Below are 22465 nucleotides of genomic sequence, written 5' to 3'. Positions count from 1 at the left end.
TCATAGACTTTGAGTAAGCTTTTCAATGATCTAGTCTTTTTAGCACTACTCAAATCTGCACATTCAGTTTTGCTTCTTAACAGTCCCATGCTTAGAAAAACTCAAACATATTTCTTAACAATACAGCAATTTGGGAATAAATAAAGATTGCTAATAGAGAGTTCTTTTTGACTTTTTAATTTTTAAAACAAATTCTTAACATAAAACCACAAAATTGTGATGGAGGCTGCAGATCGAGAGAATTGAGAAAAATAAACTTTTTTTCAATCGGAAAACTACTTGAAATAGAAATTATAAGTTCAAAGGGACAACCTGAAGCAATAAGCAATATTCAGGTGCCAAGGGCAAAATTTTCAAAATAGTGAAGAAGAAAAAAAAAAAAAAAAACTGAATTTCTACCTTTTCCAGAGCCCAACCACCCTCAACAAATAAGGTAAGATATAAAGGCTTCTGAGTATCCGCTGAATATATTTGTTCACTACCTCTCGAAAAAATTATGCCATTTTTTCGTTCAATGCATTTCCCATCTCTAGTTTTTTCCCAGATAGTAAATTCTGCAGAACAAGGAAGTCTACTTTCCAATTTGATCGGAGAGTTGACAGAAATTTTCCAATCATAAACAGGGGCATTTAGTTCAGTATGGAGAACTGATGCATCTGCGCCTATACTCAACCAAAATTGTTTGTTTCCAGAACTACAACAAAGAAGCATGTCCTTTTTCTCAAGCTGATTCAACTTGAATGCAAGATTGGAAATTTTATTTTCCTGCTTCGAAGTAGCCTGTTTACCCAGCAAACCCTGATCAGTAAAAGCCTGATCTTTTCCACATGCATAGACAGAACCAACAAAAGCCGCACGACCCCAAGTATATTGGGTCATGAGCTGATCAGCAGAAGGACGAACCAATAAACACTGATCAGAATCCTTTAATGTGCTTCTCCATGGTAAACTAGCAGAAGCTCCAGGGTTTATGGAAGCTAAATCAGTCTTTAAAGAATTTACACCTTGGTCAGGTAATTTCTGTCTTGTACGAACCCAACGCCTCCGGCGCACAACATCAGAAGAACTTTTACAAGACTTGAAAGAGGTTAAAGGCCACTTCAAACAATGAAAGTCAGGACCATATCCCCAGCCATCATTGTCTACATATTGTGTTTTATCAATAGTCCATGCTGTTGTCCACTGCCATCCAGGAGGAAGGGGTGGTTCAAAGAAATCCTTCAGAAAAAGCAACAGAAAGGTTAGATGCTTGTGATCATAGCTACAAAAAAGAAACCAACATCAATTTTTGAGACAGAAACCGATGATATAAAGAAAAAGACTAAGGCTCAAAATTATAGATCTCCACTAAGAAAAGGACAAGTAGTGAAATACATTGGAAATAATAAACCAAACAAAATGCCAAAATAAAGGCCAAGAACGCAGAACCCAGAGCAAGAGAAAATGACCAATGGAGAAGACAAAGGAAACTAGAGAACAAGAATCCAACTTCAGTTACTTTATTATTTTTTCTAAGAAACTATCAATCCAACCATATGAATAACAAGTCATCACTTAAAAGAAAAAAAAAAAAAAAAAACTAACCTTGGATGAATGTGAGAAGTCCCTTGTACTCCAATGTCCTGGATCGTCATGACGGAAGCCAAGTAACTGATCACTCCATCCAGAATTTGGATGAAAACGTTGATTTTCAAAAGTTTCTTCAACCACAATATCGAAACTACCAGTTCCAAAAGAGGCATCGTGGCCTTGTATTAAAGAGACATGACAGATGGAGATATCCAATTTAACATCCGAATCATTTACCACCGTTACAAGCCCCCTTAAAACTGCATGTTTTTTTCCACTCCTCATGACAACATCCATAGCAATGTAGTCATCTTGTAATGATATGGGAGCGGTGGACAACGGAAGTAGGGAACGAATACTTTGCCATTCTCCATCTTCACAAAGCCCAACCCAGAAACCTGTGTCTCTATCAATGAGATTCTCATTTCTTGCATCCCTTTGAAATTTTGCAATTGTCCTCCTCTCAAAATATGAAGTAGAAACCAGCAAGATTCCACAGTCAGCCATGTCTTCAGGATTGTTCGGCTGAAACTAAGAAAAAAGGATTAAAATAGTGAACTACCAAAAATTGTATACAGAAGGGGTTGTGTGCAATGACATCAACATTTGCAAGAGAAACCAGAACTTAATTTTTCCACAAAGCTCACTCTTTTCTTTAGCGTATATGGCACAATATTATGAAAATCATTTGTCTGATGCACCATCCTCACTGAAGCAATCTTCTTTAGCACACTTGAACCATGTCCAACAGAAAAGGAAAGAGCACCGACAACTTCACCTGTGTTATGGAAGCACAAACACTTAGAGGAAGTAGCAACTATGATGAACTTGCAATGCATCCTAAAAACTAACTATATTAAAAAAAAGAAAAGAAAGAAAAAAGAAAAAGAAAGAGAAACAGTGCAGAAGGTTCTCCAGCCCCTAAATATGCCCATTGGGAAACAGAAAGGTTCCCAATGATCAAGGAGTTGAGACAGAAGGTTCTCTTTTATATCTGCAACATCAAAACAGAAAGGCCTCGATCATGATTGGTGCTCTTTATCCGAATCTTTTGAGGGCTACTCTCTTCAAGATATCAACTTAAATTGGGCAGCCTTCATTTGTGCTTAATAAGGTCTTGTTATATCTTTTTCTATCATTTTATGTTCAGATATGTTTTCGTTTTACTTTATTATTATTATTATTATTTTGTTTTGGCTTAATACTACTTTGGTCCTTATACTTTTGGTTTTGGTTCATTTTCGTACCTCGACTTTTAAAATGTTCATCTTGGTCCCTATACTTTCAACTTTGGTTCATTTTGGTCCCTCTACTTTTAGAACGTTAATTTAGATCCTTGTACTTCCAACTTTGGTTCATTGTGATCCTTAAACTTTAAAAAGTGACAATTCTAATCCTTTAAAAATGAAAATGACGGGCTCAGAAATAGTCACTTTTTAAAAGTATAAGGATCAAAATGAATCAAAGTTTAAAGTACAAGGACCAAAATGAGCATTTTTAAAGTGTTGGGATCAAAATGAACCAAAGTTGAAAGTATAGGGACCAAAATGAACATTTTAGCATAGGGACCAAAATGAACAAAAACCAAAAGTACGGGGACTAAAGTAGTATTTAAACCTTTTATTTTTTATGTTCACAGTCTTGTGGAGTTTTACATGTGTTATATCTTGTGGAGTTTGTATCTCTTGAGCATTATTCTCTTTTCACTCATCAATGAAAAGTTTTTGTCTCTTGTTAAAAAAATTCCTATTTCGATGTGATTATGCCTTTTTTTCTTGGAAGGAAACATAACAATGTCTTTTTAATAAGATACCCTCCCAAGAGTCCTCTTTAGACATCTCGGAGTTCTGTAAGCAACTTCAAAATGAGTCGGCTCATATGCATGCAAAACCTGATTGACCATGGCTACAACATATGCAACAACGAGATGATTATGAGATAAATAGATTACTCTTCCAACAATCTTTGATATTATTCCTTGTCCTTTATTTCTTTTAAGTTTGCTCTTATAGCTTTAAATTAGGTTAAAAAGAAGTTTCAACAACCCTGCAACCAAGTGACCTTGTTTTGTCGCGAACGTATTTTCTTTGATTAACAAAGATACTCTTTCTCGATGTTGCAAATTCCATCCATAGAAAATGTTTCACCGTTCCTAGGTCTTGATTTGAAACTGACATGCAATATCTTTCTTGTGATCAGTTAGACCTACCTTATGTTGGGTTTTATGTCCTAAACTCGTGGTTTGTAAACAATAAACTTATTCTGTTAATCAATATAGATATTATTGAAATTTTATTCAATAAAGTTGTTATTGAATGTTTGAATTGCTCATTTCGTTTTAGAAATAACCTAACATTAAACTAAGATCCATGGCTATTACATGAATACTTGAACTTTATGTGGAGATATAAGAGTGGATCAAGTTCGAATAAATAGCCAAAATGGTCTATAGTATACGGATAACGTTAGATAACATTGGATACCTTATTCTGGGGACACTATTGGATGTGACCCACTTTGTAGATGTTACAATTGTTGTAAAGTGCTACAAACGAAGTGATCCTAATTCGTTCATGTGAAGACATGCAAGTGGGGGCGTCCTATGCAAAGAGTTTGTATAAGATCGAACCAAGAAATAAGTCACTCTTACTTTATAATACTGTTTACTATTTAAGACAGACTATTTCAAAGCGACGACCTAGGTAACTTAACCTTAACCCTGAGCTAACTATGAACTTCTATTTATTCGGGATTATCCTTAGATTTGCATGGATGAGGGTTGGTTCAACAGCGCCAGCTCAATAAGTCTCCCATTTCAGGGATAAGACCGAGTAGATAGCTAGGGACATAGGGTGCAAGATGAAATTCACTCTTACCCGCTTTTAGGGATAGTAGAGAAGTTATTCCCTTAAGTGTTGACTCCGGGTCTTGAACAAGGGGCCCCACCCTCTCATTTGCCCAAGAGAGACTCAGTTTAGTGATTAAATCACAAACTAATGGTTCATTAGAGGGTCAGTGGGACTTAAGGGACAAGATGTAATATCTACAGAGGAGTGAAACTTTTGGGCTTTAGTGGGGTGACCCGGTAATTAACGAATGTTGGTTAATTAAGTTAAAGAGTTTAGCCAGTTAATCTCAAATCGTTGGAGACCATAATCTATAGGTCCATTAAGTCCCCTACTAGCTCACAAATGGATTAAAGTGTTCAAATTTGAATTAAGGAAATTGGTAATTTTATACGATATAATTACACGTTTAATTGTCGGATTAAACGAGATTGGAGAATTGGATAATATTTAAATGTGATTTAAATATTAGTTATATGAATAGAGATTCATGTTGGAAAAACGGTGTTTAATCAATTTAATATTTGATATTAAATTAGTTTAATTAATTAAAGTTGTTTAATTAATTATTTGAAATTAATTTTATAAATTGTTTTTGTTTAAAATTAATTTTTATTATTGAATTAATATTATTATTTTTTCCATTTTTTTAAATTTAATTTCAAAATAAAATTTGAATTTTAATTCAAAATTTAATGAAAATGAGAAAAATACCCTAAGTGAGTTTTTCCAACTTTGAACACTCATTTTTCCATTCAAATTGAGTGGGATTAGTGTCACCTCTTCATGCAAGATAGTTGCATGAACTTGTTGAATAAAACAACGGTTATTCAACTAAGGTGAGGGTGAAGATTTTTGCCGAAATTCAGAAAAATTGTTGAAGAAAAGTTCAACTCCGAAAACACCAAAAAACCAGTCTTCTTCCATAAAATTCTCTCTAATCTTAGCTCATTTTAGGTTCCACTACCAACTTAGCTCATTTTGGGTTCCACCACCCAATCTAAGGTCCTAGAGAATAGTAGGAAAGATCAAGTGGTGGTCTACAACACTTTGGAGTGGAGATTCAAGCTCAACTCGTGGACTGAAGAAAGTCTTCAAAGGTATATCATCAAACCCTAATTTTAGTTCTTGAACATGCTTTCTTAGTTGCTAAAATAGATGTAGAGTGCTTAATGATTCTGTTTGCTTCTGCTAATTGCATGTTAACTCCAACATCTTATCCATCCTAATGAGAATAAATCATCACCACAGACCGTCAAAATTGAGATTTATTTTATTATTGATCCAAGCAACCAATGAGAGAAAAAATAGGTGAAAGAACACCTTTCAAAATTTATAATTGTTGAGAGAAAATAAGCCAAAGGCTCAATGGTTGAACCAACGACATACCTTTTCCAGCTTTGGCAGCAAGGTTTGTGACCTCAACTTCCAACTTAGCAGACCCCTGCAAAGATAATGCTATTAATAACTTGTTGAAAGTGAGCATCGTCCGACATATATACATATACACACATATATATATGTTTATTTTAATAAGAAATGAAACTTTGGTTGAAGAAATGAAGGTTTTTCTCAACAAGATATTTGTCTTAATTGGAGAGCTTTCATATATCCTTACAGCTTTTTCTTTCTTTCTTTGTTTTTTATTTTTCTATTGTTATTATTATGAGAAACCTGAGAGTATTGTCTCTTTCTAAAAAAGAAATGAAGTACCTTTCGAGGAACTTCAAAAATGAAAAGTTCATTCCATTTTGCCATGCCTTCGCCCAGTAAAGAGTTTCCTAAAATCAAGGGTTTGACACATTTTGTCCTTGCACTCTGAGGGAAAAGCTTCTGTTGTCCTGGCACCTGACCTTCAATGACAAGCCTCAAAGCACAGAAGAAGCTATGGCTATTACCATCGTCAGTAACAGGCAAACCCTGCAAAAAAGCTAAAATTATCCTCACGTTCAAAAGGAATAAAGAGACCACATCCGTTAAGCAATGATCACTTAATAAATCCCTAATATCCATACAACCTTTGCTTCAATAATCTGTACTGCAACATAATAACGTGGTTCTCTTGATTCATCGGCTACATTTAACCTGTCTGAAAACCTTGGAGGTGGAATCCACACTGACACGCAGTCACCAAGGGATAGTTTATCAACTATATCTAAATTTTCCTCGCATCTTTTCAGATAAATCTCACAGCCAAGTTTATTTTCTACAACTGCAGTTTGCAAGTCATCTTCATCCAATGCTGAGAATGTAGCATCCTTTCCATGTCTAAGGTAGTCAACAGCTTCCTGCAAGGAAATAATTTAAGAAGCACAAAAGGATTAACCTACTACTGAGATCATTGACCAGATCAATACCTCATTTAGTTTTTGTGCTCGTTCTTCAAGTTCCAACTGTTGTCTCCATGAAAGAATGCCCCCAATGAAATTTTCAAGATTTGAGGCACTGACATTAATATTAACTATGCTGGTGGCTGCAATACGTATTCTTTTTCCAAGTTTTGGAGGCTGATCGGCACTGGTATCATATGTTTCAAACCTAACATATATACAAGTTAAAGAATATTTAGTGAGTAGTACCCCATCCATATAAGCAGGCCTAAGTTCGAAGGCAAATCCAATATGAAGGAACTACATGACGCATAAGTATGCTTGTCAATTACTTAAATATGCCGTCAAATGGTTCTATAAGAGGCTCCCATGCTTCTAATTGTGTGTTAAAAGTTGATGCAGCAATTGAAGAAATCAGCACTGCATTCATCGCTTCCAGTGAACCATGTGTCGCCAATTTTACATTTGTCACTGTTGTGTCAAAAAGTGGTTTCATCTAGAGTAAAGAAAAATTTGATTATCGTTAACAATTAAAGACAAAGGAACCAGCACATGCTGGATTACGGTATATTAGTTCTAGGAGAACAATACCATTCCATGTAAGCTGTCTAGAACAGTCAGAGAGAAAAACCGAATCTTCATCTCAGCAGTTACATTCTCATGTGTCTTTGGTTTGGCAGAGTCACCTATAGTGTATGCCAATCGACTAGATGGTATTTTGTGATCAGCACGTGCAAGGAAGGTGCATGCCTGCAGAAGCACACAATGAAAAGGATCCTATCTATATTTTATACAAATCAATTAGCATCTGGATGCAGAACTTTAAACAGCATCCAAAATAGTAAATAAACTGATTAGAAAGTACACTTCTAGTTTAAGGGAACAATTAAAGGTTGTTCTTTACTACTAATAGTAGTTTGGTTGAATAAAAGTTTAGTCCTGAATCTTTCACATTTGCGTCTATTTGCGTCTATTTGATCGATCTATTAATTATAAAATGGTCTAATAGGTCTTTAAACTTTCAATTTTGTGTCTAATAAGTCTCTAAACTGAACAAATATCTAATCGGTTAACACTCAATTTTCTATCTAATAGGTCATTGAATATTGAATTTTATATATGGTAATAAATTATTGACCTATCCAACCTTCTCGAAAAATTACAAATTCTATAATTTACTAGACTAAATTTTTTTAAAGATTTTGTCAGGCCCTAATCATAACATTAAAAATGTGAGGAACCTATTAGAACTTTTCAAGTTTAGGGATCTATTAGAACAAAATTGAAAGTTCTTTTTAACATTCAGAGTACTACTAGACACAAAGTTGAAAGTGTAGGGACTAAATTTTATAATTCAACCAATTATTTTTTAACTCCACACAATACGAAACCACCTGTTTGGAATGAAAACCATAGATCAGAGATCTATATCAACCTGATTTGAAACTTTCCAAATGCTCCAGCACTGAGATCCCCTTGAAGTTGAAGATCTTGAAATGGGCATCTCAAAAATATTGGCCTGACTAACAAGATCCATTCTTGGACAGCAAATAGAATCAAGACGAGGAGCTTCATCTGTTCTTGAAACAACACATCCGAAGGAAGCATAACCAGGAGGAGCAATGGGGTACCAGAAGAAAGCTTCATCAAATCCTTTCCCAAAAATGTGAGCAACTTTAGTGAATTGGAGAGGTTTTGCCGAAATTTCAGCATTGTCAGCTTTGAACAGTATCCCTAGAGCTGGTGGTTCTAAGCTGAAAGGATGAGTTGATGAAAAAGATTTACAAAAGCTCATAAAAATGTGTAATGACTATGAAACAAGAAAAATATGTAATTCAAGAAATGGAATTAATGTGAATGAAAAAAATAATTAATTTATGGAAAGGTCTAACCCTTCAGTTATGAAGTCTCCTAATATAGCATAACCGGGGCGTGCCAAAGGTCTCCATATCGAAACTGGACAACGGACTTCACTACCCTTGTCCCACCATATTCTCTCAAAGTTGGGAGTTGACAGATAACAATTAGTTGCTTTTGAAATAGTTCTTAGAATGTCCCATCCTGATGAAGTTGCACCCTGGGGGATTGAATGATGACTTAAAGTGTCATGATCAGAAGCAGTATTTGAAGAAGGTTCCTTAGAGGAAGTGTAATCAGGATTTGAATTCCACTTAAGAAGATGATTCAAATCACAAGCATGGTCTTTCTCTGGGCAGTCAGTTGAAGCATGGCCAATAAATGATCCAATAACATTGTCCATACGCCAGATGCTATACCCAGATCCATACCAAGAATTTGACGGAGAATTAAGTAGACATTCTGAATAAGTTGTCGAAGAGACAAGGTCAGAACGTATGCAATAAACGACATAGGTTGGTGGTGGCTGATTTCCAACATGTACAACACAACCCACTGCTGTGTATCCAAGAGGTGGAACAGGCATCCAAATGGAACAATCAATATCAGATTTCTCATCAAATTCAAATCCTTGAATCCTGGAGAATACACCAATCATATGGAAACCAGTTGGTTTCCGCACACGTCCATATGTATTACTAACAGCCATTACTGCCTGTGAGGGAGGAATTGGCCTGATACATATAAAAGCAAAACTGCATTAGCCTCTTCTCATTCTATCAATAAAAAATTTTAACTTTTTTTTTCTAAAAAAAAAGAAGTTATCAAAGCTTGTATAGATCACTTCAAGAATAAAGCACTTACAATGAATAATGAAGATCCTATCTAATATGTAATAGGAAACAAGGGAAATTATTTTAAAAGACAAAACTGCTAAAAATAACTACATGTAATCAAACACAGATAGTAGTCTATCGCTGTCTATCGTGGTCTATCACAGATAGACTGTGATATTTTGCTATTATGTGTAAATATTTTAGTTCATTTTTCTATATTTGAAACAGCCCAGGAAACAATTATCTAGGAAAATATAAAAAATCAACATGAAGATAAAGCATCTTTTCACCTACATTTTAACTAAGGAATGATGAACATTCTCCCACTAACGATAAGTAAAATATTCATGCCAGTAGACTCCATCATCTTCAACTTTGTTCTCAAATATCCTGTATTTCTTTCGCTAAATGACCCAAGAAGCTGTAAAATATGGATTTTTCCTCTTTCTAGATGCCATTCCACAGAAATTAACTCTACTCAATAGTGAGTAACCGTTTTTGGGAAGCATTTAACTACAATAATATTTAAAACAAATGGTTTCTAGCAATGACATTGAGAAGAAATAAGCTAAGATTTGAGAAATGATGCATTAAAAAATATGGTAAAGCAGATGTTCTTAACTACAAGGGATATATTAAGCTAAACAATTTAACATTGATATTATGGGGAAAAAATTATTTGATGTTTGTAAGCATGCCATAGAACTAAAGCAAAATTTGGTGGTTTTATACCATCGGAAGTTAATATTGACCATCAAAGAAAAGAAGTTCTGGAGTTCAAACTGTAGTGAGAACCACCTCAAGATTGTTGGCTCAATGCTTTGATTCATGTTCATGGAATCTTTTCTGATGAAGCAAACTCCGTTAGCGATGAAAATTCTCACCCTTTAGACACTCTCTATTTGTTTGGGGACGGACGTGATCAAGGCTGCTTACCAAGTGGAGAGCATCGAAGGGGTGATAATTTTCACCAAAATTGATGGTAACTTAATTTTGAAACTTTCACCCATCAAATATCTCACCTCCTTAAGGTAATTTTTGTGTCAGTGTTAAATCACCATTCAACCTGATGGCTTAATAGTAAATTTAATTATATTAACACTTTAACACTCCCCCTCACTTGTAGGCTTAGAAATTTTTAGAAGTCCCAATAAGTGAAAATCAATATTAGTTGGAAAGAAAATTACTTTACAAGGGTTCAAAAATATAATCCCCTTCTCTGATACTATGTAAAGTAACAACATTATGAGCACGATATATATAATCAGAATGAAAACATACATGCACAAGCAGATAGCAAAACTTCAGCAACTAAAAACATATGAAGGCTAGAAGACTTACCGTGAAGTCACACAATCTCCTAATATAACATAATTTGATGGAGCTCGAGGCCGCCAGAAGGTAAGGTTATGAGAGGACCCATTTGCTGCATGGAAAAACCAACAGTTGCAAGAATGAGTGGAGTAACCAATTCATTAGGTTAAAAGAATCAGATAACCAGCCAGAATCTTTCGATACTAAATGGTTACTAGTGAGTAAAGTTAGCTTCAAAACAAATTTTAATTTAAGTATTCCAGTTAAATTAAGAACCTCTTGGGGACACCCAGAGCTTATCAAAATTGGTACAGGCAACAAGAGGTGCAGCATTTCCAAACATCATTGCTTCAACAGCTTGACTTTGCAGGTTAAGTATGAGGGAAATGGCACTCAATGAGAGATGGAAGCAGATATCAGTTGTTACAAGAGACATATTGGTTTTGTCCTTTACAGATGTATATCCCCCAGAAACATCAACTGGATCAAGAATAACAAGTCCTGAACCAGCCTCAATGGTGAAATCCTTCACAAGGGCACGAATCCAAGTATCATTTTCCTTTGATGCATACCTATTCATAATACAAGGATAAAAACTTCAATTTCTTCCGGAAGAGAACATATGATGAAGATATGACTTCTTAAACCAGTCACCAAAAAGAGACAGGAACTGTCCATTAAGCTGAAAATAGAAGGTTATCAACATCTATGAATCAAAAGGGAAAATAAAAAGACACTGAAAAGAAAATACAGAGATGGAGGGGGAGAGAACGTAAATACTAATACAATCAACTAATCTCGGTAACAATAGTCACCAACAGAGAAATATCTTCTGATTTCTTCAGTAAGGGGACGTATAATGAAGATACGGCTTCTTAAACCAGTGACCAAAAATTGACTGGAACTGTTCACTAAGCTGAAAAATGGCAGGTTATCAACACCTTTAATCTCCCCCTCCCCCAATCAAGAAAAAAGACGAAGAAAAAGAAAATATAAAGATGGAGAGGGAGAGAATATAAAAACTAAAATAATTAACAAAACCATCGTGTATGCGCAAAAAAAAAAAATAATAATAATAATAAATAAATAAATAAAGTAATGATATGGTTAAATTTACCATGCTTGCAAAACACCATTTAAAATATAAGATTTAATTTTAAGTTAATATATTAACATCTAACTATATATCGTATTTCAAATTAACATATTCGATGTACCAAAAATTAATGGTATTTTATTTTGAATTTATTAAAATAAAATGAGTAATATTTAATTTTAAATTAGCTATAGTAACGAAAATATTTAGTTTTTAAATTAGATATATCCAAAAAACCTAAATTATATGTATGATATCAATTTTGAACTTAGTTTGTTATCTTTCTTTCTTTCTTTTTTTTCCCCCCCTTTTTTTTTTCTATTTAGTCATTTTAAAATAACATATAGAATGCAGTTTTTAAATTTAATCAAATGAAAATTACATACATTATGTAAATTCTGCTCTCAATGTAATTCTATGTTCTAGTTTCGTTTTTCCATGAACCATGTAATTGTTTTTCTCATTAACTACTTTAACTTATGACACTGTAAGGACTCCTCCAACGAGTCACAATATATTAGTAAGATCATGCAATACAAGGTTCACACCTATTTGAGAGGGTGGAGCTCTTCTTGCTGTGGATTATCACCAACTAATACATATATCACATCCCCCAAAATATGCGGATACACACCTACTTATATAACTAACTGTACAGCCAACTAATGGGGTGAATTACCCCCATCTACCTCTCTTAGCATAGGTATTAATGAGTGGGGGCCTAACAACACCCCCAAGGATGTCTGCTTCCTTGTCCCCAAGGGAGAATGATGGAAATTTCTCTCTGAATTGATTGATACTCTCCCAAGTAGCCTCGTGTTCGAGCAGACCCTCCATTGGACCAACAAGTACCTATTCCTTCGTCGTGTGTCATTGAAATGATATGCGAATATTTCTTCCGAAACAGCTTGCCATTCAAAATCATCACTAAGTTGTAGAGGTTCGGATTCGACAGTGGTGGTGGTGGTACTGCCCTAAGCTTGTTTCAATTGTGAGGTATGGAAGACTGGATGAACGGATGATTAGCAGGCAACGCTAACTTATAGGAAAATTGCTCTATGCACTCCAGGATTTGGTAAGGTCCAAGCTGGATCCAAAGTCTTTAAAATGTATTTTCCTTGGTTATTCCCGTGTCCAAAAGGGGTATCGGTGTTATTGTTCTAGTCTAAATAAATATATAGTCTCTCCTGATATCACGTTTTTTGAACATACCCCATTTTTTCATCACCGTCTTTCTCTTCGAATAAGAGTCAAGGGAAGCATAAGGAATTAGAGGATGATTTCCTTGTCTACACAGTTATTTCTCCTTCCGATCCTCTTCCTGATTCATCTCTACCTGTGGCTACCTCTACTCTTCCTCCCATCGTTAAAGTCTATACTCGACGACAACCTCCTCCAATTCCATGCCCTGTACCAGAGTCTTCTTCGTCATTGGATCTAGAAACGGGTGATGATCTTCCTATTGCTCTTCGTAAAGGTAAACGTACATGTGCTTATCCTATTTCCTCTTTTGTTTCATATAACCATTTGTCGCCTTCCACATGTTCATTCATTGCATCCTTAGAGTCTGTATCCATCCCTAAAATTGTTCTTGAGGCTTTGTTTCATCTTGGTTGGTATGCCGCAATGGTGGAGGAGATGACTGCCTTAGATGATAATTGTACTTCGGATTTAGTTTCTCTCCCTACAAGAAACAAAGTTATCGGTTGCAAATGGGCGTTTGCAGTTAAAGTCAATCCTGATGGTTCTGTTGCTCGGTTAAAAGCGCGCCTTGTAGCGAAAGGCGACGCACAAACTTATGGCGTTGACTATGCTGATACTTTTTCTCCTGTAGCAAAAATGACATCTGTGAGGTTGTTTATTTCATTAGTTTCAATCAATCATTGGCCTTTACATCAGCTTGATATTAAAAATGCATTTCTTCATAGTGATCTTCAAGAAGAGGTGTATATGGAGCAACCACCAGGGTTTGTTGCTCAAGGGGAAAATGGAACGGTGTGTTGCCTTTGTAAATCCTTGTATGGATTAAAGTAGAGCCCACGAGCTTGGTTTGGTAAATTTAGTCAGGTGATTGAAAGCTTTGGAATGCGAAAGAGCAGGTCAAATCATTTCAGTCTTTTTTAAGAGATCTGAGGGTGGTGTCATCTTGTTAGTCGTATATGTGGATGATATTGTGATTACTGGTGATGATGCTTTAGGTATCCAGTCTCTAAAGACTTTTCTTCATAGTCAATCCTATACAAAAGATTTGGGCATGTTGAAATACTTCTTAGGAATTGAGGTAATAAGAAGCAAGAAAAGAATTCTATTATCACAAAGATTGTTGACTGAAACAAGAACGCTGGGGCTAAGCCATGTAGATCCCAATGATGCCCAACTTACAACTCACAAAAGATGGAGAATTGCTAAAAGATCCTGAAAGATATAGGAGGTTAGTGGGAAAACTTAATTATCTTACAGTGACTCGACCTGACATAGCCTATTCAGTAAGTATTGTGAGTCAGTACATGTCATGCCCTACAGTTGATCATTGGGCTGCATTGGAACAGATTCTTTGTTATTTGAAGGCTGCTCCCGGGTGTGGTTATTATATAAGGATTATGGTCATACTAATATTGAATGTTTTCTCAGACGCCGATTGGGCAGGATCTAAAGAAAATAGAAGATCAACCTCAGGGTATTGTGTTTTTTGTTGGTGGTAATTTGATTTCTTTGAAGAGTAAGAAGCAAAATGTGGTGTCACGTTCAAGTGCAGAATCAGAATATAGAGCAATGGCACAATCTGTGTGTGAATTGATTTGGATATATGAACTCTTCTTGTTGAGTTGGGATTTGAAATCACCACACCGACAAAGTTGTGTGTGATAATCAAGCAGCACTTCATATTGCATCTAATCCAGTATTTCATGAAAGGACTAAACATATTGAAAGTTGATTGCCATTTTGTATGTGAGAAAATTCAACAAGGGTTGGTATCTACAAGATATGTGAAGACTGGAGAACAATTAGGAGATATCTTCACGAAAGCATTGGACGAAAGACATATAGATTATCTATGTAGCAAGTTGGGCATGATTAACATATATGCTCAAATTTGAGGGGGAGCGTTATAATTCTATAGTTAGGGTTTTCCATTCTTGTAAATATTTTGTGATATTTTTCTTTTCTATGCTTTGTACACTTGTATATATTCATATCTTTGGTGAATGAATAGAGTATTCATATTCTTTCTCAAACCTAAGAGTTTTACATATTCGTTTGACAAAAATCTCACATTCTTCCACATATTGTTTAACCATGCCTTTCATGCCGTGCCAATATAATTCACTCATCAATCGCTTCTATGTTCAAAGAAAATTGGAATGAGCCCAAGACCGAATCGTGATATGTGTGAAGAACTCTTCTTGATCCAGTAGATGTTTATGGGGGATATACATCTGTAAAGGATTCAGCTTCCCTGTGTCAAAGTAACCATGCAGAAGCAAACTATACGGTGAACAAGCAACGCACGAGGGACCACCAACAACAAATCAGTGCCATGTGAAAAAGGAAGCTTGTCGTGCCTGCCATGCTATCAGATTGGCAGAGAATGTCCTCCTTTCGCCTATAAATTGATGCCCAAAATGAGAGAAAATTACACACAACGAAAGGAGAGGGTGATTTCCAGAGGCGTTCCACATCAACATTCATCCATTGGCTAACAAGCAAGGAGCTAAGGTAGTCGAAGGGAAGTAAGAAACTACTAATCCACGGTGAAAAGCTTGGCAATCGCAACTCCATCCTTCATTTATCATTTATCTTCTTCTCTACATGTTATACAAACATTCTTGTAGTTTCTATTCTTCATTTCATCGTTATATCATTATTATCTTTGTCATACTCTCTTCCTCCGCTCTACTTTCTTCTTTCTTTATGAATAGCTAAACCCAACATGGGTTGAGGTGAACATATCATCATTCCGACAAATATATTTTGGGTGACATTCGGTTTGATTTATGAATGCATATTTCTTAAACTTGGTTCCGTTTAGCCAATTGAATCAAGTAGAAAAGACAGGTAAGGGATTGTGGATTGCATTAATCAAAGTAGGTAATATCTTTAGAGATAAAGATAACCCTTCACTCAAGTAACAACCATGCATGCATCATAAAGATATGATGCATGTGGCTTTCTCATCGAAAGGTTGTGTTTAGTATTTATTGTTAAGAATACGAACCAAAGCTCTTATGTGTATTTAAAGGTATGATGGTTATCATCTCAACCCTGTTTCTCACCACATAACATCTCTCTCTAGCATCCATTCTTTGCATTTTGATACACACCATTTACATTACTGAATATCACACATTTTAATTAAAGTTCTTAGTCATAACCTTCCATTGCATGAATGTTAGTCCTAAATCTGTTTGAATCAAAAGAAATTATTAATTAGGATTATTTGACTGGAGAATCCCTAGGTTCGACCTTGGTCCTTACCAGGTAAATTAATTCTTCAGAAGTCTATACTTATGCCTATTTAATTCATATCCGTAGAGCAGTGAAACTAATTCATAACAATGACTTTGCATGTCTAACTTAAATTAGCTTGAATATTGCATAGGTGTTTCACTATCTCCGCATCGAGTAGTGTAGGTGCTGATTAAACAGGCTAAATGCACCCTCAAGGGCATCCTTGAGAGGGCATCAACAGCCTTTCTATAGTCCTGGCTTGTATTAAGCTTGAAGTCATATCCCATTGTACTCTGTACTTTTGGAGAATAAATTTCTCATCATTTAATTAGATAAAAGGTATATATATAGGAGAATGAGAAACCCTAATCTAGGATATACAAAATTACAATAAAGGACAACTATACAAATTAATTAAATAGATTATAACACACCCCCTCAAGTTGGAGCAAATAAAACAATCATGTCCAACTTGTTGCATAAATAGCTTATTCTTGCTCCATTTACAGCTTTGTTAAATATATCTCCCAACTATTTTCCAGTCTTCACATATCCTGTAGATATTAACCCTTCTTATATTTTCTCGTGAACAAAGTGACAATACACTTCAATATGTTTAGTTTGTTCATGAAACACTGGATTTGATGCAATGTGAAGTGCAGTTTGATTATCACACCATAATTTAGCTGGAACAATAACAATGAAACCCATTTCAGATAAAGTTGATGTATCCACACTATCCAATCTCAGAGAAGGTTGGTTCGTGGCACCAGATCTCAACGTCGAAGGACAAGGTAGACTGACCATACTTTTGACAGTTGAGGATCTCTTTTCGCTCTATATTAGGACTCAACACTCGAACGAGAGACTACATTCTATTTCTTACTTTTCCATGACACTAGGTTTCCTTCTACAAAAACACAAATATCCAGAGGTTGATCTCCTATCCTCTCGAGATCCAGCCCAATTAGCATTTGAAAAACATTCAACCCTTGTATGACCATGATCTTTATATAAGATCCCACGTCCAGGTGCAGCTTTTTGGTAACATAGAGTTTGTTCTACTATAGTTCAATAAATCAATGATCCACTGCAGGAAAAGATGTAAACTGACTCACAATACTCCCAGAATAAGCAAAATCTAGTCGTGTCACTATTAAATAGTTTAATGTTCTAACTAGTCTTCTATATCTCTCAGGGTCTTTAAATAATTCTCCTTCTCTAGCAAGTTGCAAATTCAGTATCATCAGAACCTGGTTTGACTCGTAATTTTCCAATCTCAAACAACAAATCAAGTACATATTTCCATTGTGACAGATAAATACCTTTCTTGCTTCTCATTATTTCAATACCCAAGAAATACTTCAATTGTCTCAAATCTTTAGTATGAAATTGACCTAGAAGAAAAGTCTTAAGAGAAGATATACCTGATATATCATTTAAAGTGATAACGATATCGTCAACATACACAACAAGAAAAGTAATACCATTATCAAATCGTCGATAGAATACAAAATGATCAGAAGCACTTTTCTTCATACCAAAACATTTGAGTGCTTGATTAAACTTACCAAACCATGCACAGGGGCTTTGTTTCAGTTCATACAAATATTTTAAAAAACGATACACCTTATCACTCTCCCCCTAAGCAACAAACTCAGGTGGTTGCTCCATGTGAACTTCCTCCTGAAGATCACCATGCAGAAAAGCATTCTTAATGTCATGGTGATGCAAAGGCCAATTATGAGTAACAGCCATGGATAGAAATAGTTGAATAGAAGCTAATTTAGCAACAAGAAAAAATGTATCAGAATAATCAATTTCATAGATTTAAGCATAGCTTTTGGCAACAAGACGAGCTTTCAAGCAAGCCACTATTCCGTCAGGATTGACTTTTATATCAAACACCTATTTACATCCAATAGCCTTCTTCCTTGCCAAACGCGAGACTAAATCCCAGGTACCATTCTCATCCAATGCAGACATCTCAATCATTGCACTATGCTATCCAAAATGAAATAAAGCTTCATAAACAGAGTGAGGAATGGAGATAGAATCAAGAGATGTAATAAAGAAATAAGTGGGGGAAGACAACCGGTTATACGAAACAAACGAAGAAATAGGGTAAGTACAAGTGCATTTACCTATTCAAAGGGCAATGGGTAGATCATCACTCGATTCCGGATCAGATGTCGAATAAGCCATCGGTGTAAGACGTGCTGAAGGTGGTTGTGGAGGACGCCTGGAGTAAGCTCAAGTGACCAGTGGGTGAGAAGGAAGAGACACAGAAGAAGGTTGAGTAGGAGATCATGTGGAAGAGGTAATCTCATAGATAAAAAAAATCATCCTCCTCTCTTTTACAACAACTGGACAATGAGGGACTAAAAGGTATATCTTCAAAAAACGTAATAGCGTGAGAGACACGATACCTATTAGAGTAGGACAATAACGACGATAACCCTTTTGAACATGCAAACAGCCTAAGAAAATGCATTTCAAAGATTTTGGATCTAATTTAGTACGATATGGACGAATATCCCGAACAAAACAAACATAACCAAAGATCTTAGGGGCAATAAGAAACAAAGATTTCGTAGGAAAAAGTGTATAATAAGGAATCTCTCCATTAAGGATAGAGGAAGGCATTCTATTAATCAAGAAGTAAGGAGTGTCACCACATCAACCCAAAATTGCTTTGGAAGATGCATTTGAAAGGATAAAGCGCGGGCTGTTTCAAGGAGGTGTCTGTTCTTTCTTTCAATAACTCCAATTTGAGATGGATTGTCTGTGCAAGAGGATTGATGAATGATGCCATGATCACATAAGTAAGATCCAAGTACATGAGAGAAATATTCACCAGCAATATCAGTGCGCAAGGTTTTGAGAAAGACATTAAATTGATTTCGAATTTCAGCATGAAAAGCACAAAAATGAGACAATAACTTAAAACGATTTTTCATTAAATATAACCAAGTCACACGAGAATAAACGTCAACAAAAGTAACAAAGTAACAAAACCTGTTTGAGACACAACTGAACAAGGACCCTAAATATCATAATGAACAAACTCAAATGGAGTGTTGGTTCGTTTATGGACTCTAGGACTAGAACTAAGAAGATGAAATTTAGCAAACTGACACGAATCACAATTCAAAGATGACAAAAAACAAAATTCAGGATAAATTTTCTTCAACACGGACAAAGAAGGATGACCCAGACAACAGTGAACTGTAAACGGGGATGTAACGCCAAAGCAAGCTACAACTTTTGGTATCTGGTGGTAAAAAAATGTAAAAGCCCCCCGACTCATGTCCTCTACCAATAATCTTCTTTGTCATACGATCCTAAAACAAGCAATAACCAATAAAAAAAACAAGACACAACAATTAAGGTTCGTGTAAGCTGGCTAATAGAAATTAAATTAAAAGACAATTGAGGCAAATGTAATACAGAGGATAAAGAAAGAGATAGGGTGAGAGGAATGGTGCCGGATCCAAGAACAGAGGAAGCAGATCCATCTGTCGGCAAGGGACAAAGGTGTAGAAAATAAGTTAGAATTACCTGTCATATGAGCGGTGGCACCTGAGTCTATGACCCACTTGGTAGATGATGTAAGAAGACATTTTGAATTACCTATTTCAGTAATGGTGGCAGTAGGGTTTGATGAAGAAGATGCCTGCAAGGATTCCTAAAATACTTGAAATTTAGCAAAATCGTCAGTAGAGAATGGTAACAGACTTTCCGGCCATATCACTGGTGGAAGCTATTTGAGCATGTTGAGATCGTTGAGCCTTGTACAACAACTTTCGATAATCATGTTTTAGATGTCCTAACTTACAACAATAGTGACAAACAATCTCCTGAGAATCTGATTTTCGATTATCATAACTAGGCTTCTGAAAATTGTTGGTCATCCATGGAGTAACCCGCGAGTTATTATTCTTACTTATAAAAGCATTACTAGGATGAGAAACAGACGAACCAGATTGAGAGCTCTCAATACGAAGAACATGACTAAAGGCCTCCTTTAACGATGGAATCTTAGAATCAGAAAGAATCTGTGTTTTAGCCATTTCAAATTCAGGTGAAAGTCCATTCAGAAATATCATAACAGTCATCTTTTCTCGCTGGGCTTGTTGAACTTTGACATTTGGGCTAAAAGGTAACAATAAGGCAAGTTCGACAGCCATCTTTTTAAGCCTCATAAAGTAGCTTGTAACAAATTCTGCTTTCTGTTCGGCTCAAAAGAATTGCATACAAACTTCAAACATTCAATGGATGTGTTCTTTTCCCGAGTACACAAATTCTAAGAACTCTAAGAGTTCCTTAACATAATTACAATGATCTACCAAACCAACAACCTCACTCTCAATGGAATTCTTAATCTGAAGATAAAATCGAGCGTCATCACGAAGCCAAGCCTTTTTCTTATCATTTTGTGGTGGATTCTCAATCACATGATCATCCATATCAGTATTAAGTAAATAAAATTGAATAGTGCGACGCCAATCATAGTAATTAGCTCCATTTAACTTATGTTCTGTTATCTTTAATGCTCAGGGAACTACATTGGATACAACCATATGATTCATCTCATCCATTAAGAACCAACACACGATCCCACGGGTAGAATTAAACAAATCAGAATCGAAAGTAAAGTAAATCAAAGAATGAAACAACCGCAAATTAGAACAAAACAGTCACAAACCCTAAGAACAAAAGGGTATTTTTCAAACAACCTCACACTCGAGTAGATGGTATAACTAAAGTCACAGATGGACCGAAAGAGCTAACCCGAGACGAACCCAACCAACGAAAGTAAAGAAGACAGCCTCACGCACTCTCACACGCCGGTGCGTGGAGATAGAGTGATTCTGAACTGGCGGCACGTGTGAATCATGCACGGCTGTTTCTGGTGAAAATTCTAATCTCTTTGTACAATACACTTTCAAAATCCCTGAACTTTATGAAAATTTTAAAACCTCCTTGAAATAAAAATATAGTTCATTTCTCAATGTTTGAACTTTTTGTTAAATACAAATTCCCTAAATTTTAGACATGGTGAAATGAACCATGTATGAACTATTTTCAAACTAAATTCTAAAATTACTTGAAAAAAAAATGCATGGCTCACGATTTAAGTGCATGATAATGTTGCTTTACTTTTTACCAGAATACACATGGTACAATTCTAATTTGAATATGGTTGTGACAATTACTTCATACGAAATTGATCAAAACCTTGATATGCAATTCAAAATAAATTATTAGGTCATAAAAAATGGAGATTAAAAAGAACAGCTTAAATAATTAAAAAGAAAAAGGAAAAATAAACCCTAACCAACCTTAGACATACCTAACCCTATACCCAAAACACAGGCTTCAAAAACTCCAAAAAATTTTATTCCAACCAATCAACCCCATGAGTTAAGAACCCCAAGGTTCCTGATTCCGAACCAACACCTCAAGCAGCCACTTATTGATACCATCAAACATAAGTATAGGCCTTTTATTCATTTAGTATTTCTAGAGCTATTCTGATGGACATGCAAATATTTATCAAGAAAATGTAGAATGCTAAAGGCAAAGATGCACATAAAAAAGAAATTTGATGCTCTTACATGAAACTTATATCCAACTTTGCTCGAAGAAGCTTCTCGCCATATGACAAGTCATCTAAAGAAGATTTAGTACCATCATAGAATGTAAATTCGGGAGAAACCACCTGATGATCAAGTAATCCACATAAATATATATACACAATTAAGGAAAATAGAATTAAAAGGACAACTAAAGAAAGTGCATTTGTAATAACAATTAGAGGGAAAACTTTGAAGCAAGATAAACCTTCAAGGAGCAAAGTTGCAATTCATAACTGCATTATCGAGTACCTCATTCAATATTATAGAGAATATAATGTCTCATCCTTGTCTTATGATGTGTGTATTTGTGCTAGGGTCTCGTTTCGATCTCAACCTGACAAACCATCTAAGCCTTTTTCCCTTGTCCATAGTGATGCTTGGGGTCCCTCCTCTGTTACCACCTCTACGGGCAAATGTTGGTTCGTGACCTTTATTGATGATCACATTCGGCTTACATAGGTTTTCCTTCTCACTGATAAGTCGGAAGTATCATCTCTGTTCCAACAGTTATATACCACCGTGGAAC

At 35.5% G+C, this 22465-nt stretch overlaps 1 protein-coding gene across 2 annotated transcripts in view; it reads right to left on the bottom strand.

Annotated features, from left to right (window-relative positions):
• Positions 1-22465, bottom strand: part of LOC120074826 — a 112034-nt gene that overhangs the window by 18870 nt on the left and 70699 nt on the right. The window contains exons 36-49 of one of the 2 annotated variants that reach the window (XM_039028028.1): positions 21919-22022; positions 11029-11324; positions 10780-10864; positions 8638-9336; positions 8181-8499; positions 7337-7495; positions 7078-7241; positions 6773-6953; positions 6434-6703; positions 6129-6335; positions 5805-5859; positions 2217-2347; positions 1585-2100; positions 400-1218 (exon numbers count right to left, since the gene is read on the bottom strand). In XM_039028028.1, the coding sequence (XP_038883956.1) occupies positions 400-1218; positions 1585-2100; positions 2217-2347; positions 5805-5859; positions 6129-6335; positions 6434-6703; positions 6773-6953; positions 7078-7241; positions 7337-7495; positions 8181-8499; positions 8638-9336; positions 10780-10864; positions 11029-11324; positions 21919-22022 (4005 nt within the window). The remainder of the gene's footprint in view (positions 1-399; positions 1219-1584; positions 2101-2216; positions 2348-5804; positions 5860-6128; positions 6336-6433; positions 6704-6772; positions 6954-7077; positions 7242-7336; positions 7496-8180; positions 8500-8637; positions 9337-10779; positions 10865-11028; positions 11325-21918; positions 22023-22465) is intronic. The other variant, XM_039028029.1, reaches the window with a different exon arrangement.

This window comes from Benincasa hispida, chromosome 1 (assembly GCF_009727055.1).
Source record: "Benincasa hispida cultivar B227 chromosome 1, ASM972705v1, whole genome shotgun sequence".
Lineage (NCBI taxonomy): Eukaryota > Viridiplantae > Streptophyta > Magnoliopsida > Cucurbitales > Cucurbitaceae > Benincasa > Benincasa hispida.
This window is presented reverse-complemented; position numbering and strand designations above follow the sequence as displayed.